This window comes from Hyposmocoma kahamanoa, unplaced genomic scaffold, assembly GCF_003589595.1.
Source record: "Hyposmocoma kahamanoa isolate Upper Pololo Valley unplaced genomic scaffold, ASM358959v1 116, whole genome shotgun sequence".
NCBI classification, from domain to species: domain Eukaryota; kingdom Metazoa; phylum Arthropoda; class Insecta; order Lepidoptera; family Cosmopterigidae; genus Hyposmocoma; species Hyposmocoma kahamanoa.
Genome location: NW_020653391.1, coordinates 52,511 through 67,089, shown reverse-complemented (window position 1 = coordinate 67,089; position 14,579 = coordinate 52,511). Strand labels below are relative to the sequence as shown.

Here is a 14,579-nt window from a genome sequence, read left to right as displayed (position 1 = left end):
CAGTGAGAACCGATTCTTATTATCTCCTGTGTCAAGTCCCGTATAGTGGCGAACTAGGGGATCAATCCAGGTTTGTGCACTTTCCGGTAACCGATTTCAATAAAACTTGGTAATTATATGTATTTCCACGTACTTTTTAAGTCGGTTTGTTTAGTACTCTGTACTGAGATTATCATAAATGTACTTTGACGCTACAAAGACACTCTTGAGCCCAAATTGTATATATGTATAGTTCCTATAATTTTTCATCTTGGCAATCATTCAATTTTATCTGGTACCTTTCCTGAAGCCTTGAAGAAGGGTCTAGTAACTCTAGTTCACAAGAATCAGACAGAACTTATCTCTATAATTATAGACCCATTTCATTGCTCAGTTGTTTATTTAAAATCCTTGAAAGAGCGCTTAAGTAGTAATCACTTGGACTGTTATTTTGAAAATAACAACATTATTTCTAAAAATCAGTATGGTTTCCGATCTGGGTTACTAATTGAAGACGCAGTTGCTAGTTCTACTAATAGTTGATAAATTGACCAAATATGAAATGTTACGTTTTGTTTTAAATAAATAAATGTCACTTTAAAGGTTTGACTTTACTGTAGGAGTATCCAAATGTAATGAAGCTCATTATTATATTATAGTATATATAGGAACTTATTTTTATGTAGTGTGTGATTGTTTGGTTTACTAATTAAAAAGTCTGTAATTTTAAGGCAATTCTGAGGATTCATCAGATATGGAAGACAGTGATTCATCATCAATAACTGTTGATCATAGAAAAAACAGAGCTCTAGCTGCGGATGAACCAACATATAAACTGGAAACTTTCGAAAAGAATGCCATGATAATATTCAATCAATATGATGTCAACAAACATAAACTTAGAGTCGGCACTCATGTAGACGGAAGGCTTATTAAAGAAACGCTTGAGAAATTTGGTTTTGAAGGAAAAGAACATATGGATCTTATTAAGAAGAACATTTTTAAGGAATTGGAGAAATGTAAGTCGGTTTTTGTTGTTTTAATTTGTCATAAAGGCTGATTATTGGTTCGATACGCCTAGTCTACTTTATATTCTACCTACCTTAAAATTGACTTTTGATATCGTCGGGAATAGTGTAAATCCGCGTATGTAGTACTGGTAAAAAGCGCGTATCAGCACCCAAACCAAATTTCACATGAGAGGGATTTAACGTTATTACTTTGTTATTTCAATGGCCACGTTTTTCATTTTTGCACAGTTAGCACTAATTTATGTTGTCTACGGACTGATAACAATAAATTCTCGTAAATCACAATAATTTGGTTACCACAACATTTACGCGGATTTGGTTGGGTCATTAAATTACCGAAATGGAGACTCATAATCAAATGCTAGTTACGCGTAATTGCACTATCCCCGACGCGACGATATCAATGTTCAAATTGCTATTGGACAATGGAATTTAGTAGCAATGGAGCACCTTGTGTTGAAGAGTCTGTTCAGGGATGTACTCCCACCATACTTATTTTTTAAAGGTAAGGCTGCTGAAATTATAGATAGATGATATGAGATTTGTCAAGTTATCACTTAGAATGGCATGCTATTCAATGCTCTGTGTGGTCCTGCATCTGTTATGGAAGACGTGCCGCTTACCAGGCGCACGACTTATTTCGTCCCGTTAATTGATTGAAAAAAAAATCATTGAACAAATTCTCTGAAGTTTCACAACGTTTAAACTGCAAATCAACTAGCCAGCATCAGCCTTCGGTTTGTTTTAAATATTTTTGACCTTGATATTCTGTAACCTGAATCGATTACTCCTATATAATGTATTAGGAATGAGCGCCGAAAGTACACTTTTGGGTGTATGTAAATATGCACTGTATTTATAGTCAACACAACTGCATTAGAACTGCAGGCTGTTTGTCCAATCTGCTTGCCACACCATGTGCAGTTTATTTATAGTTCAATGAAGTACTGAAGAACAGTCAGTAGTTTTGATGCAGTTGCAGCAACTGCATCCGTACTGCACATTGGCAATTGCAATGTAGTCGGGATGCAAGCCGGTTAACCAAACACAGGTCTTAAAAAGTGGTTTAGTGCATAAGTTTAACATTTGTCACAGACGCTCTTAAAACTTTGTGGTAGGTGTTTAGGAATAGAGTACAAATATAAAAGCTGTGACATTTCAGTGGGAGAAAGATTGCCTCTTAATATAAATGAGACATTTCGAATCCCTATGGCGGCATGTACCTAGGACTTCAAACTTAAGAACATTTTTATCTTTAGCAACAATATCTATCGCTAACGCTGAATCATGTTAACCGACACTCAACCCTTGGAAAGCATGGCGGACCATGGTCTTAATCTTCCTTAGAATCCTCTAAGGTTGAGTTTCCATTTGTGCCCATCAGTTACACATATAATAGGTTAATATATAATAATAAAGGTGACGTTGACTGAATAACTTGAGATACTTTCTGTAGCACATACGGGTCATTAAAGATGTTGTGTATCGGAAATTGTCAAACTTTTACTATTACCTATTACGATTCTGATCTTTACAGTTAGTTCAATGGATTTTACCAACTACGGTTGTGTGGTAATAGTAGTGATGACCCATGGCGGTGAAAATGGCCTTCTCATGGCGAAAGACGAATCGTATTGCGAGCGGGACATTCTCAACTACTTCAAGCATAAGGAGAAACGTACACTGGTCACCAAACCCATCGTCATGATTATTCAGGTCAGTTTTACTCGCTTGTATAGTAACGCTGACTGCTCGTGGCTATGAAACTAGCTTCAATGAGTTTTTTAAAGAAAAAAGCGGTTTAAGACTTCGAGGTCTTAATAGCAGTTAAGCATCCCATCTTAAAAATGTTTGTCTCACATCTTAGAAGGTTCTACACAGTGAATACTATCCATTTCTACCGAGAAGCAACATTGCATTGTTCTGGATTGGAAGTTAGACAGCTAACGGAACTATTTACTATTTATTAACTGCCTCCGTGGCCGAACGGTTACCATGCCGGACTGCCACGCAGAGGTCCTAGGCTCGATTCCCGGGCCGGGAGAAATATTTATATGTCCTACATTTATTTCTCTCGTGAGTTTGGGTGTAATTTGTGTTTGCCTATGTATGTGTCCATGGCACCCGCGACACAGGGTTTCCCTAGTGCGGGGCTATGTTGAGTGTGTGCGTTTTATTATTATTATTATTAACTATAGGCACAGGATGGCTTAAGATGTTGATTCGTCTGTGACAATGATACATTTGTGGGTGGCTGTGACAACTATTCTGCAGGAGAACGGTCTTTCCGTTTATAAGTTTATTCACAATGAAAAGTTATAATAAGTTAATGGTTCTAATCATCAATTATTGTGAATTTCAGGCATGTAGAGGTGATGAAGATGTGGAAGCAGCAAAAGCATGGCGTAAATCAGAATCCTTGGACCTAGAAAGAGATTGGATCTTCAAAAACGAAGAAGAACATTATCATCTGCCAGTGGAAGCTGATACTATAGTGCTGCACAGCTCTTCTGAGGGAAAGCCTTCGCATAGGTGAGACCAGTTGCAAGTATTTAATAATAGAATACATAAAATACGTTTTTCAATATAATTTGATTTGTATTGGCTTTTGGTATGTTAAAAACATCTCGGTTTAACTATTTCTCGCCATATCGTCTGTGTGGCTGTTAGTAATGGGATTTGCTCTAAAGGGTTGATAGGTTAGATTGTTGATATATTGCTAAAATTAATGTTCCATTTTTTTTCCACTAATCGAAGCGCAGCGAGCGAAGCTTTCTTGGCATCCACTGAAATTGCATAATTCTGATTGGAATTATTCGGCCGTAACCTCAACCGATATGCAAATTAAGAACATAGTATAAAAAAAACAATTGTGTAGGCCATGATGTAGCTCAAATTTTGTATCTCGACCTGTGACCTAAAATAATTTTGGAAAATATTGAATTTGAAATTTTTGAGACGGGAGTGGGAGGAAGTTCTTGGTCCAAGGTCCTTGAAAAGTTAGTCCATCACCAATTCACTATTTTTCTTGCCCGTCATGGCCGCCTTCTTAACTCATTTCAATCCGTTGTCCGTTCCGTCATAGTACGATTATAGTTATTTTCAATATTTCGGACACATTCGATTAGGGATGGATAATCAATAGCTTACAGTCCTTGTATTGTTGAACTTCAGCAATGCTATCAATACCGTCGATTTCGATATATATGCATATATCTTGCGCTGCTACGATTAGGTAAGTAGGAGGATATTTCCTGCTTATATGTCCCTACGACGTCTGGTAAATTTTCTATTTGTTCCGACTAAAATTAGTCTAGCACAGTCGCTTCTTCTACTTGTTGTAGACTGTGCAGACGCATGCTATCCAGATTTGCCTGATGGGCTGCTCAACAAGCTGGAGTGTTTGCAGAATCTTTGCATTTCGTTCATTTTTTGGGTTGGGTATAGGTCCAATCTTGGATGGTTACCCATTCGTCTACGCAGGAACTTTTGCGTTTTATCCTTTCGGTACTCTGTTCTCTTCTCTTTTCCTCTCTACCTCAAAGATTGTTTCGTGTATCACAGCACTACTCTCAGTCGTATCTTACGATCTTCTTTTATTCTTTCTTTAAACTTTTGGCAGCTGTAGAGCTCTTTGTGGAAGAGTTCGTCCAGGGAACTACTGCCACCTTATGTATTTCGGCCGCCAAGCAGTACTGTAAGCATTACTGCGTTCCGGTTTTGAAGAGTACGGGTGCTGGTGAAATTACAGGCACATGGGACTTGTCAACTTATGTTTCAGGGTGACTAATGCAGTGCCAGTGCCCCTCCGATCTTTGCGTTTTAAAGCACTGAGTGACACTGCAACTGTTATGGACAGGCGTGTCGCTTACCACCAGGCCCACGACTTGTTCATCTCACTTGGTATTGTAAAAAACTGTCCTATCCACTTTTGTAACTTCTAACAGACGCGTGAAGTTTGTTGAGTCTTTTAAAATTTTACTCGAAGCTCATTGCTTTATACTCTATTCTCTTCTTTTATATTGAAATATTTTCCACAGAAAAGGAACGGGTTCCTGGTTCATCACGACCCTCTGCAAAAAAATTCAAGAGCTGTCAATAACGCACGACCTTGAGTCAATTATGGTGGAAGTGAAAAGAGAAGTCGCAATAAAGAAATACCATCTCGTCAAGGACAAAAGGACTGGAACGTACCAAATCAATAAACAAATGCCGGTGGTCACTTCTGCTTTGATACGGAAGCTTTATTTGAGGAAATTCGGTGATAAGGTAATTATACATCACATGATGCAACTTAAATACAATTGCAATGTGTCGAATGACGTTTACAGGGTCTTTTGCGAATGCAACAGAATTTCTATAATTTAATTTAATGTAACCTTTTCTTCGAAGCAGTAACAAAACGCATATCCTCGTTGCAAATTTAAAACCTATTATGTGTCATTCGGTCGACAAGCAGTTTTGTAAATATTTAAAAAGCATATCCAAAGAGTAACCGACTGAACAAAGTCTCATGTCAATATCTTCTTATTTCAATGACAATCAACAAAAATACTCTCTTTTTTTTCGTTTTTCGATCATAGTTACTTTTAATACATAGGAGATATTAAATTTGCGACGGCGATATATTACATAAGCCGGGGGGTTCTATTTTGCACAAATTAACTGACACCACATAAATCTTATTCCTACCACATTTAATGATTTTTTTGTACTAACATGGGTCAACAAGACTGTTCACTTTTAATTAGTTCTTCCAAAAGAAACCACACTGCTTGTAACGGCTTTGTTGGTAGGTCAAAGTTATCGGTACTACTTTTGTAAACTATAAATCGTCTTTGATTTAACGAGTTCGTCGAGATCCTCTACTTATTCTGCTTGGATCTGGCAGTCACATATGGTCCTTTGAGCCGGATAGTTTGTAGACATTGTTTTTTTAATATAATTTTTTGTTGTAAATACAGTTTGATTTATTGTATACAGTAACAAACATAATGTAGTTTTGTTATTTTAAATTACAAAGGAGGAAAGTTACAATTTTGAAGGTCATGTTTGTGTACTTGCGTGTCTGTCTATCTGTGACACCGAGGCTCCCAAGCGGCTGAATTAATTTTTTTTATTTGAAAGCTAATTTAAAAGGGATTCATATATATCTAGCTGCTCCATAAAGATCTATTCAGCTGCTAAAGAGTCGATGCTACCCCAGCTCGATTTGAAATTTTTCCCGTATTAATACGGTTCATTTTGCTTGGGTCGAGCGGCAGGGCACCGGCTTTATTTTAGAATTTATTACAAATGTAGCAGTAGAGCTCCTTGTGAAAAAGTTCGCCCAGGTTAGTACTGCTATCTTACCTATTTCTACCGCCAAGCATTAATGTCGGCATTCCTGTGTTCCGGTTTTAAATGGCAAGGGTGCTGGTGAAATTACAGGCACATGAGACTAGTCAACTTACGTGTCAGGGTGACGGGCGCATTGGCAGGTTAAATCTTTGCGATTTAAAGCTCTGAGTGCCACTGCAACTGTTATGAACAGGCATGTAGCTTATCACAAGGCGCACGACTTGTTCGTCCCGTCATTTGATATTATAAAAAAATACAGAAACTAAATAACTAATCTGAAAGAATTGTACTTGTTGGCGACGTGTGGTGCAATCTGGTGTCAGGTAACCGGTCGCGGAATATGTCTCCCTTCGACTAAAACTTTTCCTTCATGTAGGGCGACAGATGTTGGGTCGGCACTCCACCACAAACGAATTAAAATTCACTTTGTGGCGGGACTTCATCGGCTCGACTCTCATTATTAAGTAGTTCCTCTGATCAATGTAGTGTTCCTTTTCAGCCGCCGAACTTTACGCCCTGCGGAGCGAAGTCGCTGCCGTCCACGTCACACGACTGTACCGACGATATGGTGATTTGGCCCCACCGGTCGAGACGGTCTCCCGCACAGATTTTGAAATGGTACCATTATATGAAAAAAATTTTGCTGTGAGTTTTCTATTATTATATTTGGGGAAACCTGTGCCTTGCACTATGGGTTGGGGCTGTGTTAATTTCAGTTTTATAACACGATGGAAGGATAAGCTTGGGGCTCAATTGGCTTCATTTATCTAGTTATTGAATTTAATAAGATAGCCAGTTCTAGATTATGATAGTCTAGTAACTTTCCATTTGCATTAAAATAAAAAACAAAAAGTCGTGGTACGGAAATGTTCTCCTAATGTTTCCAAAAAAGGAGCTGGGTCACGGTTGTTGGATTTTCGATAATTTAGAATATTCCTTCAAGGGCCTGGAATATTTCCGTACACACAAGGATGATCCGTCTCAACTAAAAAAATCGACTCAATTAAAAAGCCTCTTACTAAAAAACGATGATAGCTATTTTACGAATTTTTATGAGCATAAATTAAACATAAAATGAATAATTAAAATTTCACGCTGTACATTCTTTTTATTTTATTTTCAGATGGTACATGAATACCAATGGAAGTAACAAAACAGCTGAATTTTTGCTTTGCAACTCCGCGGTGAACGAAACCAACTTCGACGCAGACACCATGCAAGTGACACTCATTGCTATGAGCAGCCTTATAGAGCTCCTATTTAAGGACACTGAGTATAAAGACTTGATATTTTACTACGAGATTTTGTAATATTTTTAGCATCTTTTACCATGGACCAAAACTTAAGACTTAATCTCCATACTACAGATTGTAACTCTGAAAATGGTCGAAATCCCATCTTATGTCTAGATGACGCTGATGTATATAGAATAGAATGGAAGTAGTTTGAGTTATGTAATTGGCCGTCATCGAGTATACCGGAATTAGAGACGAAATGTCATTTAATTTATTTGAAAACTATTCTGTCAAATTATTACTGTGACCACTGCGCTCCGATTGGCCAGCCCGAATTGGGAACAGTTGACAGGTGTCGTCAATTGTTTCACTTCAAATCGACCAGTTTTACTTGAGGTTTGCTATAAAGGACGAAAGAAAATAGCAAAATTACATATTTAATATTTAATTACCGATGAAATATGATTCCGTTTGTTTTGTAATTAGATGTTTTGCTGTTTTTCCCACAGCACCGAATGGAACAGCCCCCATTGTTAGAGATATTATGTTTGTACAATAAATACAGAGTATTTTTGGAATGTATGGAGACGTACACATAGGTCAGTTGTTGGCGCTGTATTATTTCAGTTTTCTAATTTGGGATTTCAGTGCAAACGAGAATTGATGGTATTTAATAGTGATACAAAGCCCAATTGCCTGATGAATTGCCAGGGATGGATTATTTATTTATTTATTTATTTATTTACTTATTTATTTATTTATTTAATTATTTATTTATTTATTTATTTATTTATTTATTTATTTATATTTTGGAGGGCACAAACAGCTTATATTACAATAAAATAGAGACTTAATTAAATAATTTGAAGCAAAACAGTTCCCTACTGATAAAAATACAATAATATTTGATGCATTGATAACAGTAAGACAATATAACATTAACATTAACAATATAAATATAACATAACACACACACACACACACACATACTCTTCACACTTTGCAAAAATGTATCACCACTCAAACCCGCCAACTCACTGTATTCATAAAAATGAATTAGTTAAATGTTTCTTAACACACGCACAGCTAGTGTTAAATAAGTCAAAATCGTAAATGGCAGAAAGTTTGTTAAAGTTTTTGCTCGCACGCCATATAAACGAATTGCGTTTGTAATAATTTTGTAAAGCTACAGGCAAATAAATAATTGATTCATTGCGTAAATGTTTAGTCAGGACCTTTAAGTTATTTCGTCTGTATTTCTGGTTATATACTCGATGTTGGCCGTGAACATTAATATAACAAGTCAGTTTCGTTTTCTTGTATTATTATTCAAATAGGTAATGGTCATGAGCTAAAATTATTGTCTGAACTTTGACAAATATGCGTATGAATAGATGGCATTGTGTGTTACAAACTAAATTTTAAATTAACGCTTCCTAATTTGGGAGATGGTGCTAATCCTAAACAAAACAGAAGACTCCATAAAATATTTGTGCAATAAGCGCCATCTAGTTGATTTGTTTGTTATCACTAGAAATTAGAGTAGCTTTTATTCATTGCTATTTGGTACTCGTCGCGACTTCTGGTGTACCAATAGGTACTAAATACTCGACTATGCCATCTTGTGCCGCGATTAGAAGTCTTCTTAAGTTATTATCCCATGCTTTTACTAGTAATATAAAATATTAGGTACCGCGGTACTTCTAGGCAACTGTAAAGCCCAGTGATTTTTACACAGGTAATTAAAATGCTCATTTTACACCGCTCACTTTAATTTCGCGCCAATATTTGAATTTCGCAGGACATACGGTTGGCGACACACAGTTTGATTTCGCGAGTTGTGTTTGTACTACTGCCTTTCATTAATATAATTTTCGACAATTGCGGCTTTTCGATAAAAGCTTAAGTTCCTGTTAAAAATAAGAATTTAAAAGTTGCTGGTGCAGTGCAGTGTTTTTGATTCTATATATAGTTGCGGCTGGCCACGACCTGTGATATTACGGACCGCGTCGCGCCGATTTGTATGAGCGATCTCACGCCACGGGCTCATACTCGTACATAGGAGCTCGCGCTGGCACTCTACCCACGGCGCGTTGCCGCGAACTCGCGTGACGCGGTCCGTGAAACCACGGGCCCTGGGAAGCCATCATGACTCTGAGGTTGAACACGTTCATAGTCCCCAATATAAAGGCCGAAATCAACCCACCGGTAAATCCACCGGAATTTGTGTGAAATAGTGTTGGTTTTGTCTTTTACTTTCACATTATATTATATGATATTGGATATATATATTTTTTTTTTTGAAAAAGTACATTTTTCTAAAATACTGCCGTCATAAACAAGTTTAAAAAAATTAGGGCTTCGATCTACAAGTCCAACCAAATTATTTGACATTGTATGCGTGGACTTAATTCGTTGGGGATAGTACAAATCCGCGTACGTAGCATTTGGAAAAGGCGCGTATCTGCACAAACCAAATTTTTACTGGAGAGGGATTCAACGTTATTACTTTGTTATTTCAATGGTTACAACTCTCATTTTTGCACAGTAAGCATTAATTTATGTTGTCTTCGGACTGATAACAATAGATTCCCATAAATCATGCTAATTTGGTTGCCACGACATTTCCGCGAATTTGATTTGGCAACTCAATTACCGAAATACTCCTAATCAAATGTTAGTTACGCGTGATTGCACTATATATATTGCAACTCCAGATGGAGTTATCGACTGTGAACGTGTGATGCTCTCAACTGCCAGGAGTTACTACTGAACGAGGTTGTGGAAAGTAGGCATTGTTTTTATTGACATATTGGGGAGATCTCAGCTGCAGTTGCCTAGAGGCATCTCTAACTAGATCTCATCTAAGATCTATATCGTGGTTAGTTAACCACGATATAGATCTTAGATAGCCTTGATATACTTATTACAAAATGGCGTCCAGTTCTTAGCAGACTTACATACACTTGCACTAAACTTAAAAAACTCAAAGGACACTCTAAATACATTGTGATAAAAGTATGTTACCAATTTAAACATAAGTTTAAGATATATTTAAATTTAGTGCGAGTGGACATATAGTGCAAAGAAAACTATGAACAAAGTGGATGCAGTGTAAGTAATTTATCATTTAGTCAATAAGGCACTTAATGGAACAAGTTTAATATAATTAAAGAATGCATTATGGTGTCCGCTGTAAAGCAGAATTACGAATGTTATTTTAATTACGTAAAACGTAATATTTTTTTCGGATTCGTACTTAATGATGTTGTGTGCTATTTACTCATTATAACTATATGCCTATTGCCATTGACTTACAAATAAATGGACGACGGGTCTAATACAAAAACCACGAAAAAAATGTCCCAAGTCAACCTATTTAAGCGTAGTGACTTGTAAAGGAATATGAAAAAGCTAAAACGTTGAATTTAAATTGTAATGTCATCGCAGTACTGTCTAATTTTGCTTGCATCGCTGTCAGTCGAACAAACGAAGACTAAAGCGTGAATGACGCTCTGTATTCGATTTTAACGCCCTATAAGTTCGGACACTTTTTAGCGCGGACCCGACGTCCATATAATTGTAAGTCAATGCCTATTGCTCAAATACTTATTAACATATCTAGAGTAGGCAGCCTTATGCACATAAATTGAAAGGTATCCTTGGTTAGTCACTAAATAATGATAACTAATTACGGGGTTCTTATGGTATGAGTTCTTTATTTCTTACCACGGTATGAGTTCATTTTATTTACCCGATATTTTGGAACGGTTACACGGTCCATGGTTACGGGTTAACTGGCCAGTACCGACACGCGAAACTGAAGTCGAAGTATTTTTGTTTTAATTATTATTATTATTATTAATAATAATAATAATAATGATAACGCACACACTCATAGTCCCGCACTAGGGAAACCCTGTATCGTGGGTGCCATGGACACACATATAGACAACCACAAATTATACCCAAACTCATGAGAGAAATAAATGTACGCCATACAAACAAATATTTCTCCCGGCCTGGGAATCGAACCCTAGACCTCTGCATGGTAATCCAGCGTGGTAACTGGACTGTTATGTTGTATTGGTATTATAAGCACTAAGCACTGGATTTTAAATCTATCTTCACGGTTAAAGTTTGGTACTTTGTGATCTCGATGGCTTCTCATACCAAATGAGTGTTGGTTTCGGGAAAATAAAAAGAATTCATACCGTGGTAAGATCCCTGTAATTAGTGATAATCATTTAGCACATATATAAAAAAAAAATTAAGTGAAACGAAACAAAAAAGAATTAATTAAAAACGTGTATCGCGTTTGCATCGCGTTTGTATCGCATTTGCATCGCGTTTGCATCACTGCTAAAATTCGCCGTGTGTAACTACTCTTACGTAGTAATACAGTCCTGTGAGTCTGTTTTTTTAACAAATATTCAAAATCAGATGTTTTATTACAAACATGTTGTTAAATATAGGTCTTAAATTAGTACATACAGTATCAAACATGAACCCTCTAAGGGCACAGCAATGTAAATTTTTAAGTACATTCTAAATATATCCAAAGTTGTATTACAGTATACTATATTTCATTTAAAACTAGATAAACTAAAAACATAGAAATTATTACAAATAGTCAAAAGTACAATTACGGTAAAATTATTAAAACATAAAGAAAAATAACCCTGTATATGCACATTAGTACATTATATAGAGTGATAGAATCTTTATAATTAAGAGTAGACTTAAGCGTAAAACTGTATCGTAATAAAAAAAAATGCAATTAGAAATAAAAAGCATTTTCAAGCTACTGTGATCTGTAAATTGTAGCTCGTAGACAAAACACATGTTTTAGCTATTGTCATCACTTCTATTATTTTTAATATTAATTAATATTTTGTACTTTTTCTATTATACATCTTCCTCTCTTTAGTCTTTTGTTATTTCCTTAATTTGTTTGAGAAAAAATTTATACATGCCTCGATAGGCAGGGGGATTGCTTGTCTCTTTTGTCTTGAACTTGTATGAGTTACAAGTCCTCGCTGGCGGTCGTCCTTGTAACTCATACTCGTCCAGCAATCCCTTACTTCCCGGACTCTGCAATAATGTACTACGTGTCTTCACAGTAATGCTCACATTACAGCTTGGTGGCAGAAATAGGTAAGGTGGTAGTACTTCCCTGGACGAACACTTTCACAAGGAGTTCTACTCGTCTTATTGGCAAATTATACTATACACAATATAAGACCCAAATAACAATGGCAAACTCCTATATAATTAGTTGTTGACATAATTTGTATGCGTCTGTTTATGAAAAATATGTGAAAATATAGAGTTGAAATTCCTGAACAAATTTTGTTTCAGGTTTACTATTCTGAGAAGTCTGGAATTGGAGATATTCCAGTTTGAAGTTTTGGAGTTTCTTCCGTAACTGAATAAAATATATTCGGTGTATTATTATATCAGAATAAACTACAGAATCCTTAAATAGAGTTAATAGAAGCTGAATGGTGCCGTGGGTTTTTATATGACGAAAGTTCAGGGAAAGTGATTTTTTATACTGGTATGGTCAACAGGCATGAAGTTAAGCTATAAAAAAAAACAAAAAACTGAATTAAATAATACATACCAGGGACTATTGCACTGGTAACTCGGACGCAAATTATTTTTGAAGCTTGCCATCTATCCTTGATTTCGGAAAGTTTTTTGTCAAGTTTACCTTTTTCTCGCGTGGCATTTTGGAGATAAAATTATCTACTTTATTTATTGTAATGACGTGGTTAATCCCTTATTAGCTTATTACAAATCGGTCGAATCTGTAGATTTGTTATTATGCTATACTATGTGGACCATATACTTACGTAGGCACTGAAGTTCTTTTTTTGGTGGTTAGATGTCGCTCAACGTTAAGAAACAAGAAACTGACAGTTGTAGATATCAATTCGGTTACATACTAATTAATCATTAGCGTCTCTTTTAAATACGATTTTATTCATTGTTCTTTAATCAGATTTAAGGAATCTATGTCTAATCTCTACAATGGCTGAATCAACATGGACGACATTTACGACGTTGTTTTAAGATAAGACATTGGACATTTAGTGTTTGTTTGATTTCAATTGACAAATAAACAAGATCATGTATGTGAATTTTGAAGTGTACTTCGCGATCGCGACCTCAAAAGTACGTGGAATTACGTCTGTTTGCTAAGTTTTATTGAAATATCCCCTAGTTCGCCACTATACAGGACTTGACGCTGGAGATAATAGAAGTAGGTTCTCACCACGACACTACTCAAAGTATATTGAGAGAAAAACGCCTTGAATGGAAGAAATAGCAAAATCAACCATTAAAGTAATTGCTCCTAAATTAAAGTTAGGCGCTATTTTTAAAAGTGAATCTTCATGCGTGAACAGCCACCCTTCGAGGTGGATGATTTTCTTCAAAATGAAGTACCCCCTTTCCAACAAAAAAAGAATCATGAAAATCGGTTCACAAATACCGGAGTTATCGCGTAACATACATACAAAAAAAAGAAAAAGAAAAAAGAACATACAGTCGAATTGTGAACCTCCTCCTTTTTTGAAATCGGTAAAAAATAGCGTGCGGCTAAAATATTAGTCATTAAATGATCTACTACTTGATCGTCGACGCGCGTTTTTGATACCTGTCACTTTTCTAATCAGTTGGTACCTTTTTTTATTGTTTACATTACGGGTGGCGATAAGACACGTATAATATAAACACTTGAAACTCAAGAACCTAACAAAGTTACCGTAAAAAGAATAATATAGGCGATACGAGCACTTAAGTAGCTTTTGTTTAGACTACAATTATGATTGTAATACGACAACTTTATTTGTTAATTTTTGAGTACACTGAACACTTCTGAGAAATTTTCGTAGCATTTTACGCTTTAACTTCTAACTACAATGTATATTCACTGTATTAAGAAACAAAACATATATAAAGACGACAAGCATTTAAATACCTATCG

General features: G+C 36.0%; 1 protein-coding gene across 1 annotated transcript; it reads left to right on the top strand.

Annotated features, from left to right (window-relative positions):
* The first annotated feature begins 732 nt into the window (after positions 1–732).
* On the top strand, positions 733–7,900 carry LOC113239853 (caspase-1-like). Its single transcript, XM_026477002.1, has 6 exons — positions 733–998; positions 2,548–2,726; positions 3,373–3,542; positions 5,051–5,279; positions 6,850–6,995; positions 7,474–7,900. Exons 1-6 carry the CDS (start codon positions 734–736, stop codon positions 7,658–7,660), a joined length of 1,176 nt encoding a protein of 391 aa, XP_026332787.1. The 5' UTR covers position 733; the 3' UTR covers positions 7,661–7,900.
* The last annotated feature ends 6,679 nt before the right edge of the window (positions 7,901–14,579 follow it).